This window comes from Dryobates pubescens, chromosome 4 (assembly GCF_014839835.1).
Source record: "Dryobates pubescens isolate bDryPub1 chromosome 4, bDryPub1.pri, whole genome shotgun sequence".
Lineage (NCBI taxonomy): Eukaryota > Metazoa > Chordata > Aves > Piciformes > Picidae > Dryobates > Dryobates pubescens.
Window position 1 is genome coordinate 3512371 of NC_071615.1, and position 18656 is coordinate 3531026.

At 43.5% G+C, this 18656-nt stretch overlaps 1 protein-coding gene across 2 annotated transcripts in view; it reads right to left on the reverse strand.

Moving 5' to 3' along the window:
- SDK1 (sidekick cell adhesion molecule 1) overlaps positions 1-18656 on the reverse strand; it is a 443236-nt gene that overhangs the window by 34567 nt on the left and 390013 nt on the right. For both annotated transcript variants that reach the window (XM_054180334.1, XM_054180333.1), the window contains 3 exons: positions 16376-16511; positions 14393-14452; positions 12097-12198 (listed from right to left, as the gene is read on the reverse strand). In XM_054180334.1, coding sequence (XP_054036309.1) covers positions 12097-12198; positions 14393-14452; positions 16376-16511 — 298 coding nt within the window. The remainder of the gene's footprint in view (positions 1-12096; positions 12199-14392; positions 14453-16375; positions 16512-18656) is intronic.

Sequence of the window (18656 nt, forward strand, 5' to 3'; positions counted from 1 at the left end):
TCTGGGCTGTGAGGCACTGAGAGCTTCTCATCCATGTGAAACTCTTATTCCTTTTCTCAGTGACAGTTGCCACGATGCTCTGTACCACAGGTAGGCTACAAATCCTTGTGATTCATTGTGTAAACTTAAAGCCTGTTTTTATGGAGCGTTCCTTGCTGCTCTCAACATCTGCTCCAATTTCTGGGTAGCAAAGGATCTCTCCTCTACTGACTTTCTAATTGTTTCTGTAATGCCAGTACTATGTCAGGAAATTCACAGATGAGTCTGGAACACGATTCCCTCATACACATGCCACTTAAAAAAATATGCAGGCAAAAACACGATGAGGAGAAAAAGATGCAGTGAGAGAGGCTGGAGATTTTTCTGTGCATCAGCTTGATCCCACAGTTCCAAACAATCCCAAGCAAATTTCTGGTTTGTAAAGACCACTGATCCTCTTCTATCTAGCAAGCATTCCACCCACCCCAGTTCATCAAAGCATGCTTTTGTGAACATGCCTGTTTTTATTCCCCAGTAATCAATATATTTGCATTTTGGTGGTAGCACCTAGAGGCCAGAATCTCATCGCACAATGTGTTGCATAAACACAGAACAAAGAGACAGCTCCGGGCCTAAAAAGCCTCTAATCTGTATGTCTACACATTATAATGGAGTGGTGGTTGCAGCATGTTCTGACATATCAGCTGTAATCTTATCTACCTAGTGGGCAACAACCAGAGAGAAGACAGCAGTCGCATGTGCTGACAGTTCCAGCTTGCACTCGAGTTTACACACTGCTTCCCGGCACACACGGTCATGGAAAACAGACTGGAAAGGATATAGAGAGGGCTCAAAGCCATCTTCCCGCATCACACCAGGATCACCTTGGCTGGTCAGATGCTTGGGAGATCTTGATCACCAACCTCTTGCCAGACTCCTCCGCTTTGCCAGTGTATTGCTATTTTAATAACCCTGAAAATATCTCTTGCATCAATATTTACTTCACCAGTGTATTGCTAGATTAAAAACACTTAAAATATCTCTAGCCTAAACCATCCTCACCATATTAAAGTTCTGTCCCTACAGCGGCATGGAGAACAGATTGTTTCTTCTCCCATTGCAGCCACTGCCCTCAAGTTATGGCCTGAAAAAGCAACAGTTAAGTGGATTTTAAAAGCCAAACTCCACAAAACAAACAGAAGGTCACAAGATAAAACAGCGAGACTGCGCTGCAGAATGGGCAGAGCAAAACACAAGGAGTTTTCTTGCAGTATGAGCTTTAGAGGAGGAATGCAAGGATGGTACCTCCCAGGAAAGAACAAAAAGGTGCATCTGCAGGTGTTTGCAGTCACTCCTTCCAGAAAGGAAAAAGCAGCGTGAAAGAAAAACGTTCAGCTTTTATTGGCCATTTTCTCACAATGCCTACAAACAAAGAGGTGGGAGCGGGGAGTGCTTCCCCCGTGCAGCAGAACCTCGGTGCCATCAGGAATGCTGCGTGAGCGATGTTGATTAGTTCAATAACAATTAGTTAATTGTGCTTTAAAAACAGCTACTGTGAAGCTGCTTTCCGCTGTGACAAAGCAACACAGGCTATATTTAGAATGAGAAAGATGTTTCCCACCAATTTCTGGCTGTTTTAAGCCAGGCTAAGTTTTGTGCTGCAAGTATGTACTTTTCCCAAGGACTGCACTTTCTGAGGTTACTCAGATGTAGTTCAGATCTAATAAGAAAGGCAGAGGTTAGACCCACATCCCTTCTATGTGGGTCTAACCCTCTCCAACACAACTCCATTTGCTAACAATGGACCAGAGTGCTCCTATCTCTTATTCAGGCATGATAACTGGACACCAAAACCACGTTAATCAGATTTGTGTCACCCTAGGACTCAGCAAAGAAGCAATCTGGTCCCCCCCCATCTTTGAGAAGCCCAACCTCCTACTGGGTGGGAAGAAGGTTAAAGCAGCTGGAAAAAGCATGTTTTTTGTCAGGGATGTTGATATATATGATGCATGTGTTGATTTACATGGTTGCGTAGACCAGTGTAAGAGAAACCCAGACATCCTACTGTAAAAGAGATTGAGTGAACCCAATACAAGAAGAATTTTAACAACCTCTCTCTCATCCTCATGGACACTGATGAAGAGGGAGCAATCTGTGAGCACAATCTGACTGATTAAAAAAATAGAAAGATAAACACAGGATTAACTTGGTGGAGAAGAATATGTGAGAAGGAGAAAGAGAAGAGCTGTTCGGAAGGGACTTTGGGAATCTAGCACATCCCCAGTTGCTTTTCTCTGCACTGTGTTTATCTGGGTAGACAAACACTTGGCCCCCTCACTATATGCTACAATTAGTACAGTAAGTGTGTTTTGCCATATAAAACTGTTAAGGATATTAAAGTCATGAAAAAGCATAATTAAAAGCAGCTGCAAATAATACCCAAATACAACACCCAGAGCTTCGCACTGGGAAGCTTCCCAACATCAGGCAGGCACATCTTCAGCATCTGCAAGAGACAGGAGAAGGTGGCAGGGGTAGAGGGAGGAGAGGAAGAGATGACATTCGTGGCACATATCAGGAAAATATTGAAATGAAACAAGGACTACAAATGGAGTATCCTTTCCACAGAGCCAGACTCTAGGAGGTTGTCTGCCAATGCCATTTTCTTGAACTGAGGAGGCAATCATGTTCTGAAGAAACCTCGACGGATATGACTTATTCATGAGGACCCTTCATAAAGTGGCAAGCAACTCAAGCAGAAATAATTCTCACCCTGTCCCTCACTGTCTCTTCCAGCAGTGGTGAAAACACTGTTGCTGTGATTACCAATCTCTTAATATGAAGCTCAGATTTCCCAATAAGCTATGTGTGGTCCAGGATTTTCATGGGTGAGACATGATCTGAGCGATGCAGGAGAAGTTGCCATGATTGCATTGCAATGCCTGCAACCAAAGTGAATCAGGTGGAGCAGTACTCTGAAATGGTTAGAGCCTGCAAACAAACACCACATGCTTTTCTTTTGCTGAAGCCTACAGCTCTACTTAGCTGTTACAAACCTAAAATAGGCTATCACATTAGATACCAAGATTATCCATCAAGGGGCTGAGAATGCCAGCCCAGATGTAAAGACCTTACAGAACTGTCAGACGGCCTCCAGAAAGGGCATGCAGGTGGTTAAAACAGGAAGGGGGGAAATAGTAAAATGGGCTTTTCCCTCTATTTCTTTTGTGTCAACAAGGATATGATCACACACAAGCAGGCAGCCCATCAGTCAGCAGAGATGGACCCATGAGTGGGAACAAGAAGAGCCTGACAAGCAATAGGGTATGCGCAAACAAACGCACAGGCATAAACCTACAAGCCAAAATCCCCTCTCCATAACATCAGTGCAAATCAGGGTTAGCTCCACTAAAGCCAGCAGAGCTAACCCAGTGTGAAAGTTGTGTAACTGAGAGCAGTGTCAGCTCTGATGAGCACAGGATTCACCCCCAGGAGGTAGTGAAGGTTGTTCAAGGGTGTAAGGAATGGTGAAGAACTGCTGAGTATTTGATACTCTGGCCTGATCCTCCCCCTCTCATGCTCTGGGAGGAGTGGCAGCAGCACCAGGTGGGAAAGCACCACTCCTAACTTTCTTAAACAAGTCTACCCATTAGCTGGAGGCAAAATTACCCACCTCAAACTATGTCCTCAGGCTCTTTGGATCTAAGGCTTCATTTCTCCCCTATTTATAGTCATGTTCCACTCCTTATGACTTGCTAGTCTCAAACTCTAGTATCTCAGTAGCACAAGTTCATGGTAGCTGAGAAAAGCACCCACTTACAGTTCACTAAGAGCAACGGCAGCACCTACTAAAGCCTAATAAGCACCAACAACTCCTTATGCTCCACTAAAGCCAAGAGAGCATGTCAAATAATTGGGGTGAATCTCCACTGGGTTTGCCATATACCAAATGTTAAAAGCCACACTGGGAAAAAGTCAAACTGAGCAGGTGAGATCTGCCACTGTGATAACCTTTTGCTGTGCCTTTAATGCACGTTTGGGTAGCTGACCCCCAGGTGGGATTAATTTACAATTTACAGATTGCAGTGGTCAGGGAACCCCAGGGAGCTCAGGGAGGACTGTGATCTTGTGCTCCTGGGGAGAGAGTGATTAAGTTTACATTTTCTTGTCTCTGAGGGCGAGTCTTCTTCTTTGTGTGTGTGTGTTTTCCAGTCATCAAAGCATCCCAGAGCTCATCACCGTGGTTCTATGCCTCGGTATCATCTTGGTGTCCAGATTGCTGTGGTCAGAATGTTTTAAATATTGCTAATTCATACTTCCCTGAGAAAAAATGAAAACTTTTTTTTTTTTGCTTTCAGGCTAGAACAGGCAACCTGAAATGCCTCCAGTTCCATGATTGACGATGGATACAGCAAACAGATGTCAGAAAAGAAAACCGACTGTGTTTCTCTACAGCTGGCTTCACAGCAAAGCCATACAGAGGAGGCAAAGCCACGGGAGTTGAGACCCATATAAAAATACTTGCAACATTTTGCTCATATATCCCAGGATGACTGAAAACAAGCAGAGCAGCACTGCACAATTAGGGGAAATAGAAATTTGGCTGCAAGTACAACCCTTCAGTCAAACAAACTCCAGCCTGTGGCTGCTTGAATACAAGTTATCAGCCAGGGGCTTCCCCAGTTCTTCACCAGTGCAATTTATGGTCCATTTTGCTTTACTGCTGATTGGTCATGTTTTTGAAAGGAAGGTTAATTCCTTTGCTTTTAATGGAGTAGCTTTGCTGTTGGTTCAGTAAGGCTTCGCATACACGATCAGGCTTTGCATGCCTCCGCCCTCTGTGCACTGCGCAGGGATGTCCCTGCACTCGGTTCTTCACAGGCCATATAACACTGCAGCAGAACAGCTAATTTGTCCTACCACTCCCACTGCTGCTTGCACCAACTGCAGAACAAAGACAGGAGTCCTGATGATGAATTTGAGTACGGCGAGCCTGTCCGTCTCGGGCTGCATTCGGTGGTGCAAATCGACAGCAAGTCGTTGGGGTTGGGAGATGGAGGTTCATCATCTGAGCAAAACATTGCATGGCAACTGCAGCCCCGCGCCACCCACACCGGCAATAGCGGTGGCAGAGATAAGCAAGTGCAGTTGATCAAAACCTGATGATATTTTTGCTTGGAGAGAAACATCTTTCCTACGTTGAGACGTGATAAAAAGAGGCAATTACGGCAGAGCCAAGCAGGAGCTGCCGCACTGTGTAAAGCATTGTGCTGTACCAAAGGCTGCTTATGACCAATATTAACAACTTAATGAGCTGTTAATGAGGCGAGCGTTCAGCTTTTACTTGCAGCAGGAAAACACTGCAAATCATTTTAGGGGAGCTTCTGGCTTGTCAATGGAGAATTAAAGATGTCAAATAAAGCCCATCAAATCTATGTCTCAATCTGGACGCCGCTTTCCAGTGCATTCTCTTAAAATTCCTTTTCTTATATGGTAGAATAACTTGCTCTGACAGCAGTACGACTCTCACTTAGACTTGCTTCCTTCTGCCTTGACATTAGATTTCAGTCTCCAGAGAGCTGCAGGGATGTCTTTTTGACATGTTGACATTAAGGACACTTCTTCCACAGCCTCGCACTGGCACGGTTACTTTCTGCCTTTGCCATTATAGGAGCAGCTACTGCGCTCAGCCACCTTTGTGCCCATCGGTAAACAGATTAAGGATGTGAACCCACCCTTAAAGAAAATAAAATCACCACTTTGAATAGGAAAGGCAACCAAAATGCATATAAAAAAATATTTGCATCCATAATTCCCCAGCACTGCAGCAACACCAGCAACACACAAGGAATAGCTAATGCTCTAATGTAAGCACACTTTAGTTTATTATTTTTTACTGTCCTGTCACAGCCCTGCAGGATTAGATAATGCAGCCCAGTGCTATCTATACTGTGATTACCACCAGTGGAGGTGCATTGATGGGGACGACAAATCCAAATTGGACCTGCTGCAGACAAGCCCCAAGTGGAAACCATGTGTAGAGTGAATCTAAAGGAGTTTTAAATCCACCAAGAAATACTGACGGGATGTAGCCAGTGACTGATGCTACTCGCAGAAATAGAATGTTGTTGGGATAGAGGCATGATGGTTTCCAGCAATTCAAGGGAAAATGAAAGGATGTTTATTTCCCAGTTCAACCAGGAAATGTCTCATCTTTTTTTTTTTAATTTATTTTTTTCCTCTCCATCCTTCCATATCTGCCCTTTCTTGCTCTGCTCTGCCTTTACTCTCTCTTTTAGTGCTGGAGAACATGTCTTGGATTTTTAACTCCAAGCTCAGAGAAGAACTCTTCCCATAGGGAAAAAAAAACACACAGGAGACAGGAATGAAATCCCAGTGTCAAAAGATACAGGAGACAGGAATGAAATCCCAGTGTCAGTCCTGGAGCAGGACATTCCAAGAAAGGCTGTAAAGCTAACTCACAGTTGAGCAGGATGTTGGAACAGCTTTGCAGGTTCATTACATTTGAAGGGGAGGACAAAAGGAAGATCACTGTTTCAGACACCTGCCATTCCCCCAAAGTAGCCTTTGCTGATGTTCAGAAGCATAAACAATGGAAAGGAAAATATCTACCACCCCAAAGGCTTGGTGCTTTTAAAGTGCCAAGGAAGGCCAGTTCTTTTGTTTAAAGTTTGAGCAAGTGAAACCAATAATTTATTTATGATGCTGCTTTCCAATAGCTTCTCTCCATCCCCTTTTGTTTACCAAGGGAAGACACTGTCCCTAGGCTGACAGGTTTTAGACTACTGCAATGTGAAATGGCCACGATAATCCTTCTCTTCTATCCTCCAGTGGCATCAGGGATGGAAATGCCCACCCAGTTCTTCTAGCTGTGCCAGCAGCAACGCATTCCCTATCTGCATAGGCACAGCCATCACTGGGAGACACAGCCCACGTGTCTCAAACAGATAGGAAAAAACAGCCAAGGGGGCCACCGCAGAGTGATTGAAGCTGCCAGTGCTGAAATGTTGTCATTCCTCTTGTTGGCTGTTAACAAGGAGGCACAGGGGACTCCTCAGCACAGCATCCTCTCAGCTACATTTGGGAGAGGGAAGAAGATAAAGCTGCTGTGCTGTAAGGGGGGGGCTGAAGGGGAAGGGAGGCCAAGGTAGTGCTGAGGGACTCCCTTCTCCAGAATGTGAGCTCCAATGGGGAGGTGACACCGTGTAGGGCATTCTGTATAAACATATGAAAAGATTGAGGTCTGCCTGAAGAGATGAAAACACTCAAGGACAAAGCAGCCTTATTCTGACAACCTTTTCTGGCATTAGCAAGAGAGACATAGGGACATTGCCTGAGCACAGGTAAGAAGGGACAAGAAGTCTTTGCTAGAAGAAGTTTATAAAGGGGAGCCAGGTTCTTGGAGGCAGGTCTTTACTTCCTTACAAGGCTTCTTTCTCCTTGGCATGGTTTCTTCTCTCTTTTTTTGTCTTCTCCTTCCCAAATCCAAATCACTATTTGTGGTCTTGGAGCCTTCCAGATGGTTTCTATTTCTTGCCTGTAAAATGCTGGAGATGGCCAGACTGGCAGAGCAGAGCTTCCCTCCATGTGCAAGCTATGGGTGGACAAAATAAGGTTTGTGAACTCCAGGGATACCTGTGGAGCTACAGGCAGGAGGGCAGATGAAAATAATTGCAGATAACAATGGGAAATTTGCTTTGGTGTCTGTTAGCTTTGCCCCAAGAGGTTAATTGAAGCTTTTGAATATGGTAAGAAAAGGGGTGGTGGCGGTGTAAGAGTCATCCCTCTGCCATATTTCTGTTCCTTTTCGAGCTACTGTTTCACTTGGAAAAAAGTGAGACGGCCAAGAAATCATTTCTTGAAGATAATGGCACAACCAAGGCAGCATTTCAGTGGAGAACATCTAAGAAGGGGATCTCTGTCTCCTTGTTCCTTTTCACTCTTTGCCTTTCCCATTGTAGAATCAGCTCTCAGAGATCGTTATTAAAAAGAACAACAACGACGAGCCAGCCTCATCAGTTCTTGTGAACTCTGAAGGTCACCAACGCTGCCATCATTTATAATGACACACATCACTCCCCTCTTCACACAAATGGATTTACAACCTGTTCAAAGGCTAGTGTCTCTCTGCTACCTCCTCTCCACACATACGTGCTCTCCTCCAGCAGCAGCTGCTGGAAGAAATTATAAAGTCCATTATTTTTCATCCAGAACAGCTTTGTTGTATATGTGAACAGCACTGGAGGCTGCAGGCTCATTAGCACAGGATTTGTATTGCCACCTTCCATTTTAGTCACCTTCTCAAATTAGGTGAAGCAGACCTGCCCCAAACCTGTGATTTCTGTTTAATTAAAATGCAGGTAGCGGAGCCTTCGCAACTCCAGAGCCTACCACACAATCAGATAGTGACAGCGACCTAGTAGAATAATGGTCTTGATAGAGTGGTTGCTCTAACAGAGTCTTAATTTCAGTTGAGCAGAACAGCACCTCTGGTAGCAGCTGCATTTAGGGCTGGGATGAATATCAGTACCCAGCCTCTTGCTGAACGCTCACTGCCTTCCCAATCAGCGCCAGCATCCCTGACAGCTCAACTGTTAAAGGAATTAACAAGGCGAGAAGGGGGCTTGCCGATGGGGCCCAGACACCCTTCCTAATTTCTGCAAGTGGCGGCTTTCAATTTTTCTGTCATTTGTCTGGAGATGCACATGGTTCTCTAATGAGCAGGGCAGAGCTGCAGCTGCCTCTAAAAAGATGACATTTATAGGATCTGCTGGTCTGCAAAGAAGGGGGATCCAGCCAGCGGCGGCAGATCGGGGAAGGACAACAGCTCTCTTTGGACTGAACAGGCAGCACATCCTTCCCAGCCACACTGAGCACAAGGACTCCCAGCCTGTGCTCCTGACGTGAAGGATTGCTCTCCACACCAGTGAGTTTTGCAAACATCCAGGCAGAAATCAAAACAGAGCCTTTGATCTTATGGGCTTCTCTAACAGCAAAAAGGTTTTGCTCAATCTGTGGCCAAAAGAATTCCTATAACAAACAAATCCAAACACTTGCATCCAGTTCCACTATTCCCCAGGCAAGTCAGGATACAGAAGTCTGCTCCTCTAAGGCTTGGGCTTGTGTGGCTGTCAGCTGGGGTACAGCTCAACATCACTCCAGGGCACGAAACTCCCTGTTCAGGTGCTTTTTACCCATTTGACTGGCAAAACTGCCTGAAGGTTGGGTTTAATGGCATTGTTTTTATAACTTTGTCAGGGGGCTCCATTGCCTACTGGACCTTTTATAGTAAAAATCCACATACCACGATAGGAAAACATTCAAAGAGAGAAGGAAGGAATGACAAACATTCCTCCTTCTGCATTGCTCACCCTGGCTGCACCAGACATGGAATCACAGCATCATTTTGGTTGCAAGAGACCTTTAAAATGAAATTAACCCAGTACTGACAGGTCACCACTAAACCATGCCCCTCAGTACCACATCTACACAGCTTTCAAATCCTTCCAGGTATGGGGGACTCCACCCCATTTCCCTCAGCATCTTGTCCCAGGGCCTGACAATCCTCTGGGGGAAGAATTTGTTCCTAATAGCCAACCTAAATCTCATTTGACACAACTTGAGTTAATTTCTTCTTGTCCTATCACTTGTTACTTGGGAGAAGAGATTGACCTCCACCTTGCTGTAACCTCATTTCAGGTGATTGTAGAGAGCTGAACACTGCATCAACAACCATCAGTATTGTTTCCAGGCAGCCCATGCTGTATGAGTCACCCACCAGAACTGCACACAATTGGGTACTTGGACTGAGCTGCCCTGAACCTGGCACATTCCTCCAAAGGCACGTGCTGTATAGTCCTTTTTTTACAACCAAGAGAGGAATGTTCTTGCACTTACCATAATCACTGCAACCCTTAAGGCAGAATGAAGCACCATTCAACAGTACTAAGACATAAGTCATCTGGGGCCTTCAGACCAGACACTGGTGCCCTTCAGTCATTTTGTGTTCAGTGCTATGCCTGTGCTGTCAGCACTTATTGTTTATTGGGAAGGTTTTCTCTGGTTCTGACATGGATGCTCCATTGCTGAAGCCAGGCAGAGCCATTTTTTCCCAGCTTGCTGCTTAACTGCCTTTACCATGGGTAAGAACATCAAGCAAACAACAACAACAAAAGGTTGTATTTTCACAGCACGCTTTTAACTCAAAGGTGTCACAAATCAATTTAAAACTTAAATTGCAATACCAGCTCCAATCACTTTACTCACAGTATAAATCACAGCCAGTTCTGGAGGTGGAAGAGGCAGTTATATAACAAAGTGTAATAACTTCACACAACAAGAGTGAAAATCGGCAGGAAGATCCTACATTCATCATTTCTACGGCACCAGCCTGGACTGTCCCTAACCAGACATAAACCCAGGATCTCTGAAAACCCATCTGAGTCACACTACAACTTCAGCTGCACCAACTCTGCTTGGGAAAGGCCTCCTGGATATCTCAGTTTCCTCCCCACTTTGGCTCTTTCCGTTGCCCTGTGTTCCCTGTCTGAGTTATGACAACAAAGACCAGGACTGTGGGATTAAAAACCGCGACTGTAACAGCATTTCCTTGTTTTCCCCAGCTGATTTTCTGTACTGTGGACATGTGTACAAATGCATGTGCTGGCTCTGTTTGCAGCAGTGAGATATTTAGCTCTGAAACAAAAAATGTACTTTGAAGCCAGATACAGTTGGCCCCACTTGGGGCTTTCTTTGCTGCAGTTGCAGAAGTAAGTTGGAGCAGCAGCGAGCTGGGGAAAGAAAAATAAGTCAATATTGCCAGCTGTCTCTCCAGAACCATGCTGCTCTGATTAATTTATGATGTTTTCAGAGCAAGATAGTGAAATGAAAAGGTTAAGTAGAGTTGAAAAAAACCAACATGCAGTAGAGTTTAAAAAGAAAAGGAAAAAAATGTGCCTTGCTTGGCTTTAAGCACTAGAATATTTAATGAAGAATAAGAAAGTGAATTAACACTGGGTTTGATATCTTCTACATCCCAGCCTTGAGACAGAAGAGCAAGAGTGTAATCAGATTCGTTGGTGGTGGCAGACTGAACAACAGGAGGGTGAGTGTTGCCTCTTCTTGTTCTAAGCCTCAAAAGATGCTGCTGCAGAAATTGATACCATAACTAACAACTATTTCGGCGCCAGGCTCTCTCCAGCTGAGGTCACCGTAAATACAGCCCTGCTGCTGTGGCTGGGAGAAAGACATCAGCTATATTCCAGTCCTGCTGCTCAGCTGGAGTTACTGAGAAGAACAGATTTGGCAGTGGGTTATCTGGGCTCTGCAAAATCACCTGTCTCACAGAGCACTCAAAGAAGTGTCTCAGCTGTCCAGCCCTGATTTCTGCCTCTGGATTTCCAATGGAGGGATTTAAAGATGATCAGCAAGTTATGTTTCATAAATACAGCTTGGATGAATGCACTTGATCTGTAATAACTAAAGGTAAGAATGATGCCCCTGGAGCTGTGGGAGAGCCTTGGATGCAGCTATAGAGTCTGCATGTTCCTGAGGGTAATCATCACCTGTGCTCCAAAGCTAGCATTAAAATAGACACAGCGTCTTCTTGGCTTCAGGAACATAAAAATACAGCAAGGTGTGGTGCACAGGCAATGTCTCTACACAGAGGGCTATAAAATAAAAGAAGCAGCTTTCCAAGTCTCCCTTGTTTTGTAGTTTTGTTTCTTTTCCCTCGTGGCTTTCCTGTGCTCCACTTTTCACTTCTTTAACTTGAGTCAATTTTTCCCTCAAGCTAATTTGGTATGAACAGTCATCCTCCTGCAACTCCAAAAATACTTTCTCTTCTTCCTTTCAAATGCCCTTTTCTCCCCTTATTCCTGTAGACCAGCTGGCTTTCAAACAGCAAGAAACTGCCAGTGCAAACCTATTCCAGGAGAGGACGCTACAAAAGACTGCTAGTGACCGTGACTGGGGGAAATTTCAAAGCATCTTTCCTGGGCAAATAATAAACATTATCTGGAGATTACTAACATTTGATGGCATTAAACAAACAAACAACACCCCCAAAAGAAACCAACTAAGTATTCTTTTACTTACCTGCTTCACCCACAAACACTTCCACTGGTGTGCTGGTGGGGCTCTCACCAATTACATTATATGCTGTCATCAGTACTTCATATCTCTTGTATTTCTTCAGCTCTGAAAAGGTAAAATATTATCTATTATTATTTACACTACACTGCAGATATTTTTCAGACACTGTCACCTCTTTATCACCAGACTTCTCTCTCATGAAACACAGCAGGAGAACAGTACAGCAGTGCAATATCCACTTCCATCCTCCCTTGATTCATACACCACGGCAGGATCTGCATAATTATGAAAGACCTTTGTGATGGAATGGCAAGGACTTCCATTGTGTCCTCGTGGTGTTGCCCCAGTGAGAAAGAGGAATCATTGATGATGGGTTACAAGGCACAGGAACATCTCTAGGCCAGTCTTAATGACAGAAAAAGGCAGGAGTTTGCTTTGAATGCTCAGCATTTGGGCTCCTTTTGATGTCTGCTGGTAGGAAAGAACGTGGCTTCAAGCCTATGTTTAACCCCAGGGACTTTCATGTAGGGAGTCATTTAGCAACTACACTGCTCAAGAATGTCAGGGTGCAGAAGAAGACCTGAAGCAGGGAATCTGTAATCCCTTTCAAAGTTCTGCATGGGTACGTTTCTCCTTCAAAGTGACCACAGCTTGAGTATCAATCACAAAGAGAAAGGAGAATTTGAAGTCTGGACTCCATTTGGCCACCAGGCAACCAATTTCTTTGCTGACATATAGAAACCACTCTGACAGATGAAGGTAGAAGTGGGAGAGCAGCACAAGAAAAATCTAGAAACATCCAGTTATAGAAGGGTAATTAACAGATGCAAATGAAGGTGGAGCAGAATCATGTCAGCGTCATGAGCAGAGGTAGTGCCTGAGCAACTTCATTTTGGATTTTGCATTTTCAATGTGGAAAGAAAGAAAATAATAAAAATCAATCAATCCTTACAGAAATATTTATCATCTAAAATATTTGACAGTGAAATTAGAGTAAGAGAGTGGTCAATAATGTACATTGCTGTATTGAAATGAGCATTGAATTAAGACACGCAGGGCCAAGGGTCCAAATTTCTTTCTTTGACAGTAATTTGCTCTGCTATCTATGGGTTAGACAGAATCCTTAATTCTGTGGCTGACAGAATGCCACTGGTTTAGTAAGATTCAATAAGCCTAAGCATGCAGGAATGTCTAATTTCAGGAGCGTTTATGAATGTCGTGCTCCTGAGAGTCCAGCACCATTTCTCAGCCTGAGCCATACTGGTGAATGATACCTGATACATTGCTAAGTTTTGGATGCGACACCACAGAACTCAGGATGGACTGCAAAACATGGAGCAAGCAAATCAGCAGTAATGATGCTATCCAAATCAGCAGTAATGATGCTATCTTTGTAAACAAACAAACAAAATATAGTGAGATATATAGGATCCAGTACCGGGCAGCTTGTCCAGGGAAACATTAATTGCTACCCGGGAAAGCCACAAGGGAGATTTTAGTGTTAACTGGATGTGGAAGAAAATGGGACACATGAGAGTTCATGCATGCAAGTTTCAGTGGGGATAGGGCATCTTCTTTTTTTTATTTTTCCCTCCTATTTTTTATATTTTTTTTTTTCAGCCCATCACAATCTGTGACTCAAAAGCCTTGGGCAAAACCTATCTAGTGAACCATCACCGCCACAAAGCAACTTGCCTTTTAACTCTGTCGAATGCTATTTTATTCATTTCCAATTGAAAACACCTCTGGGAGATGCACATAAATTCATTGGGTCCTCTCTAAACTGGCCTCTTACTCCATGGAATGCCTGAGCATTGAAATGCTCGAATCAGAGGACTAATGATGTGGTAGGGCTCAACTCAGATGGACTGCAAAATATGTAGCAAGCGAATCAAAATTCATTTAGCGTCAGCAACACTGGGTTGTTACAGTCAATGATGTTTTACCTTCCCAGCAGCCAGACTCTTTTTTTTTTTTACAACAGCTACCTACTAGCATCATCAAAGTCTCTTAGAATCATAGAATCAATAAGGTTGGAAAAGACCTCAAAGATCATCAAGTCCAACCTGTCACCCAACACCTCATGACTACTAAACCATGGCACCAAGTGCCACATCCAATCCCTTTTTGAACACCTCCAGGGAAGGCAAAAGCTGAAAGGAAAAGAAAACTCCAGAAAGCAGAATCATTAATCTGTGTTGATTTCTGTTTGATCCACTGAGGAGAGCCATAGGAGTTTGCCTATAGTGTATTTTTGAACCATTACAAAGAGTCTCATCTAAAGGCAATGTGCACTTACGTGTTAATTCATACGTCGTTAATGCAGAGCTGCTGTTCACTGTCTTGAAGCTGCTTTGGGCTATTCAGGGTAAGCAAAGCAGAAAGCTTGTTACAGTGCAAGGAAATAGTTATTGCAAATGATGTACAGCAGAGACAGAGGCAAATGATGCAGCACACACATACACAGTTTGAGCTTTAGGACTATACCTTGAAGGGCAATAAAATCACATCGCTCTCTCGTAACACATCAAAAGCATCTCGCTCACACGGGGCTGTTTCATTTCCTCCTCAAACAGAGGAGCTCTCAAATACACAACACAGAAACATTCTGATTTCTGGATTAAATGGAACAAACGAGTTAAAATGAAACGATTTCCAGGGGGATGGAGTGTGTGTGGGGGAACTCTCAAGGCTGTGTTACATCCTTATTACTCAACATGCAAAACTCAAACCCTGAGAAGCTGCAGGGTAAAGACCTGGAGCGTGGGCCACAGAGAGTGAGCACTTACAAGAGGACAGGACTCGTTTCTTTAAATGTGTGTTAGGTTTCCCACAGTTTCACTTATAGAATTCAATATTCCTGCTGTGAGGGAATTGTAATAATATGCTAAGCTGCGCAAAACTGCAGGTCAGCGAGGAACAGAGGTGTTCTAAGGTGAGAATTGTCATGCTAAGAGGAGAAAGAAGGAAATTTCTCTTAAAATACACTCCTCTCCACCTTTTCCTCTCTCTTGACTCCCTGGAGAGATACAGCATGCTTGTTTTCTTTTCCACTCTACAGCTATTAGGAACATAGCTGCAGGGCTAAGAAGAAGGAAGAGGGGACACTGGTAAGTTTCACAGGCTCCCTGGCTTGTGAGACTGGAGAGCATCCAAAGCCATTATTTCATGATAACATACAGCCAAGTCATTCAGCTTTTTTTTCTAGAAAACAACCCTTATGCATGACCAGATGTATAGGAGCTTTACATCTCTATTCTGTCCTGGTTAAAACTCTGTACAGTTTAAGAAGCCTCATTATTCAGCATTGACCATGTAGGTGAGGTCAGAGTTAGAGGCTTACGTTGTATTTGAAGCATCCACTTTTTCCACACCCTCTTGCTTTTGCAGAACCTACTTTTATGGGTTCAGGGTGATATGGAAGATGATGCAAGATATTAAAATAGTCTCATTTAACACTCTGCTGCTGCTCCTAGAGTAAATTTGATCATATTCTGAACATTCCACTGACATCAAACAGAATGAAATCTGGTCCCTCCGTAAGCACATCTCATTGCTGGACCAAATTCTTTCAGGCTACTGACTGCTCCCATCTTTGCTTCCTATCATTTTATTCTGCCTATTCTTCCCTCTGATTTCCCTTCTAGCCTTTGTCTAAAAATCATTTTAATTTTTTCCATTATTCCTCTCCTCTCTACCTTCTTTCCAAGTGAGCCAAACCCCCCAGTGACTAACATGGCAAGCGTGCACCATAAAATTCTTGCTCATTTTTGCTATTTTCTTCCAAAATAGGGACAAGCCACCTGAAACTGTATCAATTCTATGTAAAATTTTTCCTCAGCTGTTTTCTCACACTGCAAAAAAAGAAAAAGAAAACATAAATTATAAAAACTATTTTTAAAATGGTAAGAAAAAGGTTCCCAGCTGAGGAAAATGAAGTCTCTCTTTTTTTGTGCGTGTGTCTAATGGCAGAACAAAGCATACCAGGGTAATCATGAAATGGAGGTAGTGGAAAACAGGAAATCAGAGGATACATGGGGGACAGAGCATCAATTCAAGCATGCTGGCATAGATTAGCATGTACCATTACAAGTAATGCTGATCAGAAAGAACTCATTAGCATTTTCCAGCATCTTCACTCTGATTGTGTAAAAACTAAATTATCCCCAGCACTTTTAGACACAGTTATGTGTTATCTCCATGGGGCAAGAGAGCAAATAGCATCTGGTACAGTGACAGATTACAATTCTGAGGTACTATAGAGTCCCAAACATAGGCTTACGTGTGAGCTCTGCTCTTAAAGCTGAAGGGTTTTGGATGGTTTTGGATTCTGTTCCAGATCCAGTGTCGTAATCCAGCTCCCGGTAGTAGATCCGGTATCCCAACAGCAAACCATTTAGGCTCTCCACTTTGGGTGGCTGAAAAACATTAAGAAGGGGCTTGTTAAGATGTACATTGCAAGAAGGTCCATCACAATGGGCAGTAGGTGACACCAGCTCTGTGTGAAAGGACAACGAATGACAGGGGTTGGAAGGCACCAACCCCCCTGCTAGAGCAGATTCACCTAGAGGAGACTGCACAGCATGGTGCCCAGGAAGGTTTTGAATGACTGCTACCTCTCTGGGCAGCCTGTTCCAGTACTCTGCTACCCTCAAAGTAAAGAAGTTCCTCCTGATATTTAGATGGAACTTCCTATGTTCAGCTTCATGCCTGACACAGTGTGCTCTGTTGAAAATAGGCATTAATAACACAGAAGGGCAAAGGCTGTGTAGCTTGAAAAAATACAAGTGAAAGGCAACTTTGTTGGTTTCACTCAGCTGTAGCAATTACAAAAGACTCTTTAATTCCAAACTGCCACCTGATGCACCACCCTAAGAGCTAAGCACCTTCCTTTCTTGGTCCACAGGAAGCTGTGGGTGACAGAGAACATAAATAAGCATCTCCCTGAAAATGCCTGTGTTGGTCAAAAACAGTGAACAGCAGAATAGTATTTTACCTCTTCTGAGAGGAAAAGCAGTAAATTATTTTGTCAAAGGCAGCATTTCTTTAATGGCTGTTTCCCTTGGGGACAGCTCATAGAACATTCTTCATTTGCCCTTATTTTCCTGAAAGACTGATGAGAAAATAACAAAGAATTGGTGTATCCTGGATTTAATTAGGAAGAGGAAAATAGGTGTAATAGCCTTGGGGAGGTGTCTAGAGAGGAGTTGCAGCATGATGGACTCTGTATTGCATAGGACCAGTCCCACAGGCAAACCCAGGTCTCCTCCACAGCAACTCAGAGCAGGACATTGTGTGTGGCCATTGGGCTGGCTCAAACATTAAGGCTTTTTTCTTTCTTCTGCAACATGCTGGTTGACGCTCAGCAAGGACTCTTGAGCAGACCCTCAGAGCTTCCTTCAGATGCAGAGATACAGGCAGTACCACTACAAAGGGGATTTTTGTCTGAATGGCTTGCTTAAATAGAGACAAGTCAAGGGATTTTTCTTGTTTGGGGAAAAAAAATCCTTTTGTGAGCCTAATACAGGCTAAGAACTGCAGAGAAGAAAATATACCCCAAGCCATTCATCTTCTAAAGATTCTTGTACTGAAATTTAAGGGGCTGAAAGCAGAAATGAAGAGGATTTTAATGATGATCTTCCCTTTAATCCAGAAAAATCCCTAGCAGCCTTGAGAACTTTTACTAAGGAAACCCTTCTGTCCATTGTGAAAAAATTAAGCACTGTTTTGGAACGCTGATGCAAAGAAGGTAACGCCACATGCAATTTTAATGAAGAAAGAAAGGAAGGGAAGAAGAGAGTTGCTAATAATCTAACATCCTGCTTCCAGAAGTGACAAGAATTTTCCATTACTTTATTATGGTGGCAAGAGGAGAGAGCGGGCTGCCCTTGTCTCAAAGCAAAGGACTTTGCTTTTGGGCTGAGGGCTGAAGGAATTCAGTAGGAAAAAAAAGCAGTTCATGGAAACCAAAAAGAAAACTGTGAACCAGAGTATAAGAAAATGACACAACTACTAGGAAAAGAGCAGAAATCACTCCTGCAAGAAGCCAGCTTCTTTTGCAGCTGTCTTGCCTAGAGCCTGCTGAAGGCGATCCAAATAGTCTCATGATCTTGCTATACTTGCTCTGTATGGTTAGAGACTCTCGTTCACTATTGTTTCATGCTCATTATAATGCTCCATCCTTTGGAGAAGCTCTGATCACCTTTCCCATTATTTAGCATCTGCACTACAGAATGATCTAAGAGCACAGGACTGTGAGGAACCTCTAGAATCATCAAGACTAGGCTCTCAAGACTGCAGAAAGTCAGCTGCTTAAAGCCCTTTTCCTGACAGAGCAGGATCCACCTGCAAAGCAGCTCATTTTTTCTGTTCTCCAGTATTCCTATTGGAAAGCTGTTTTGAACTTCATTACTTGGACAATCAGAAACCTTCGTTTAATTTTGAATCTAAATAATTTACAGCTAGTTTATAACCATTTGGTCCTGTCCTAACATTGCCTTTTGGGTTAAATTGTTCTTCTCCCTATGGGGTGTTTACGCCTGTGATGTAATTTAAAAAGGGCA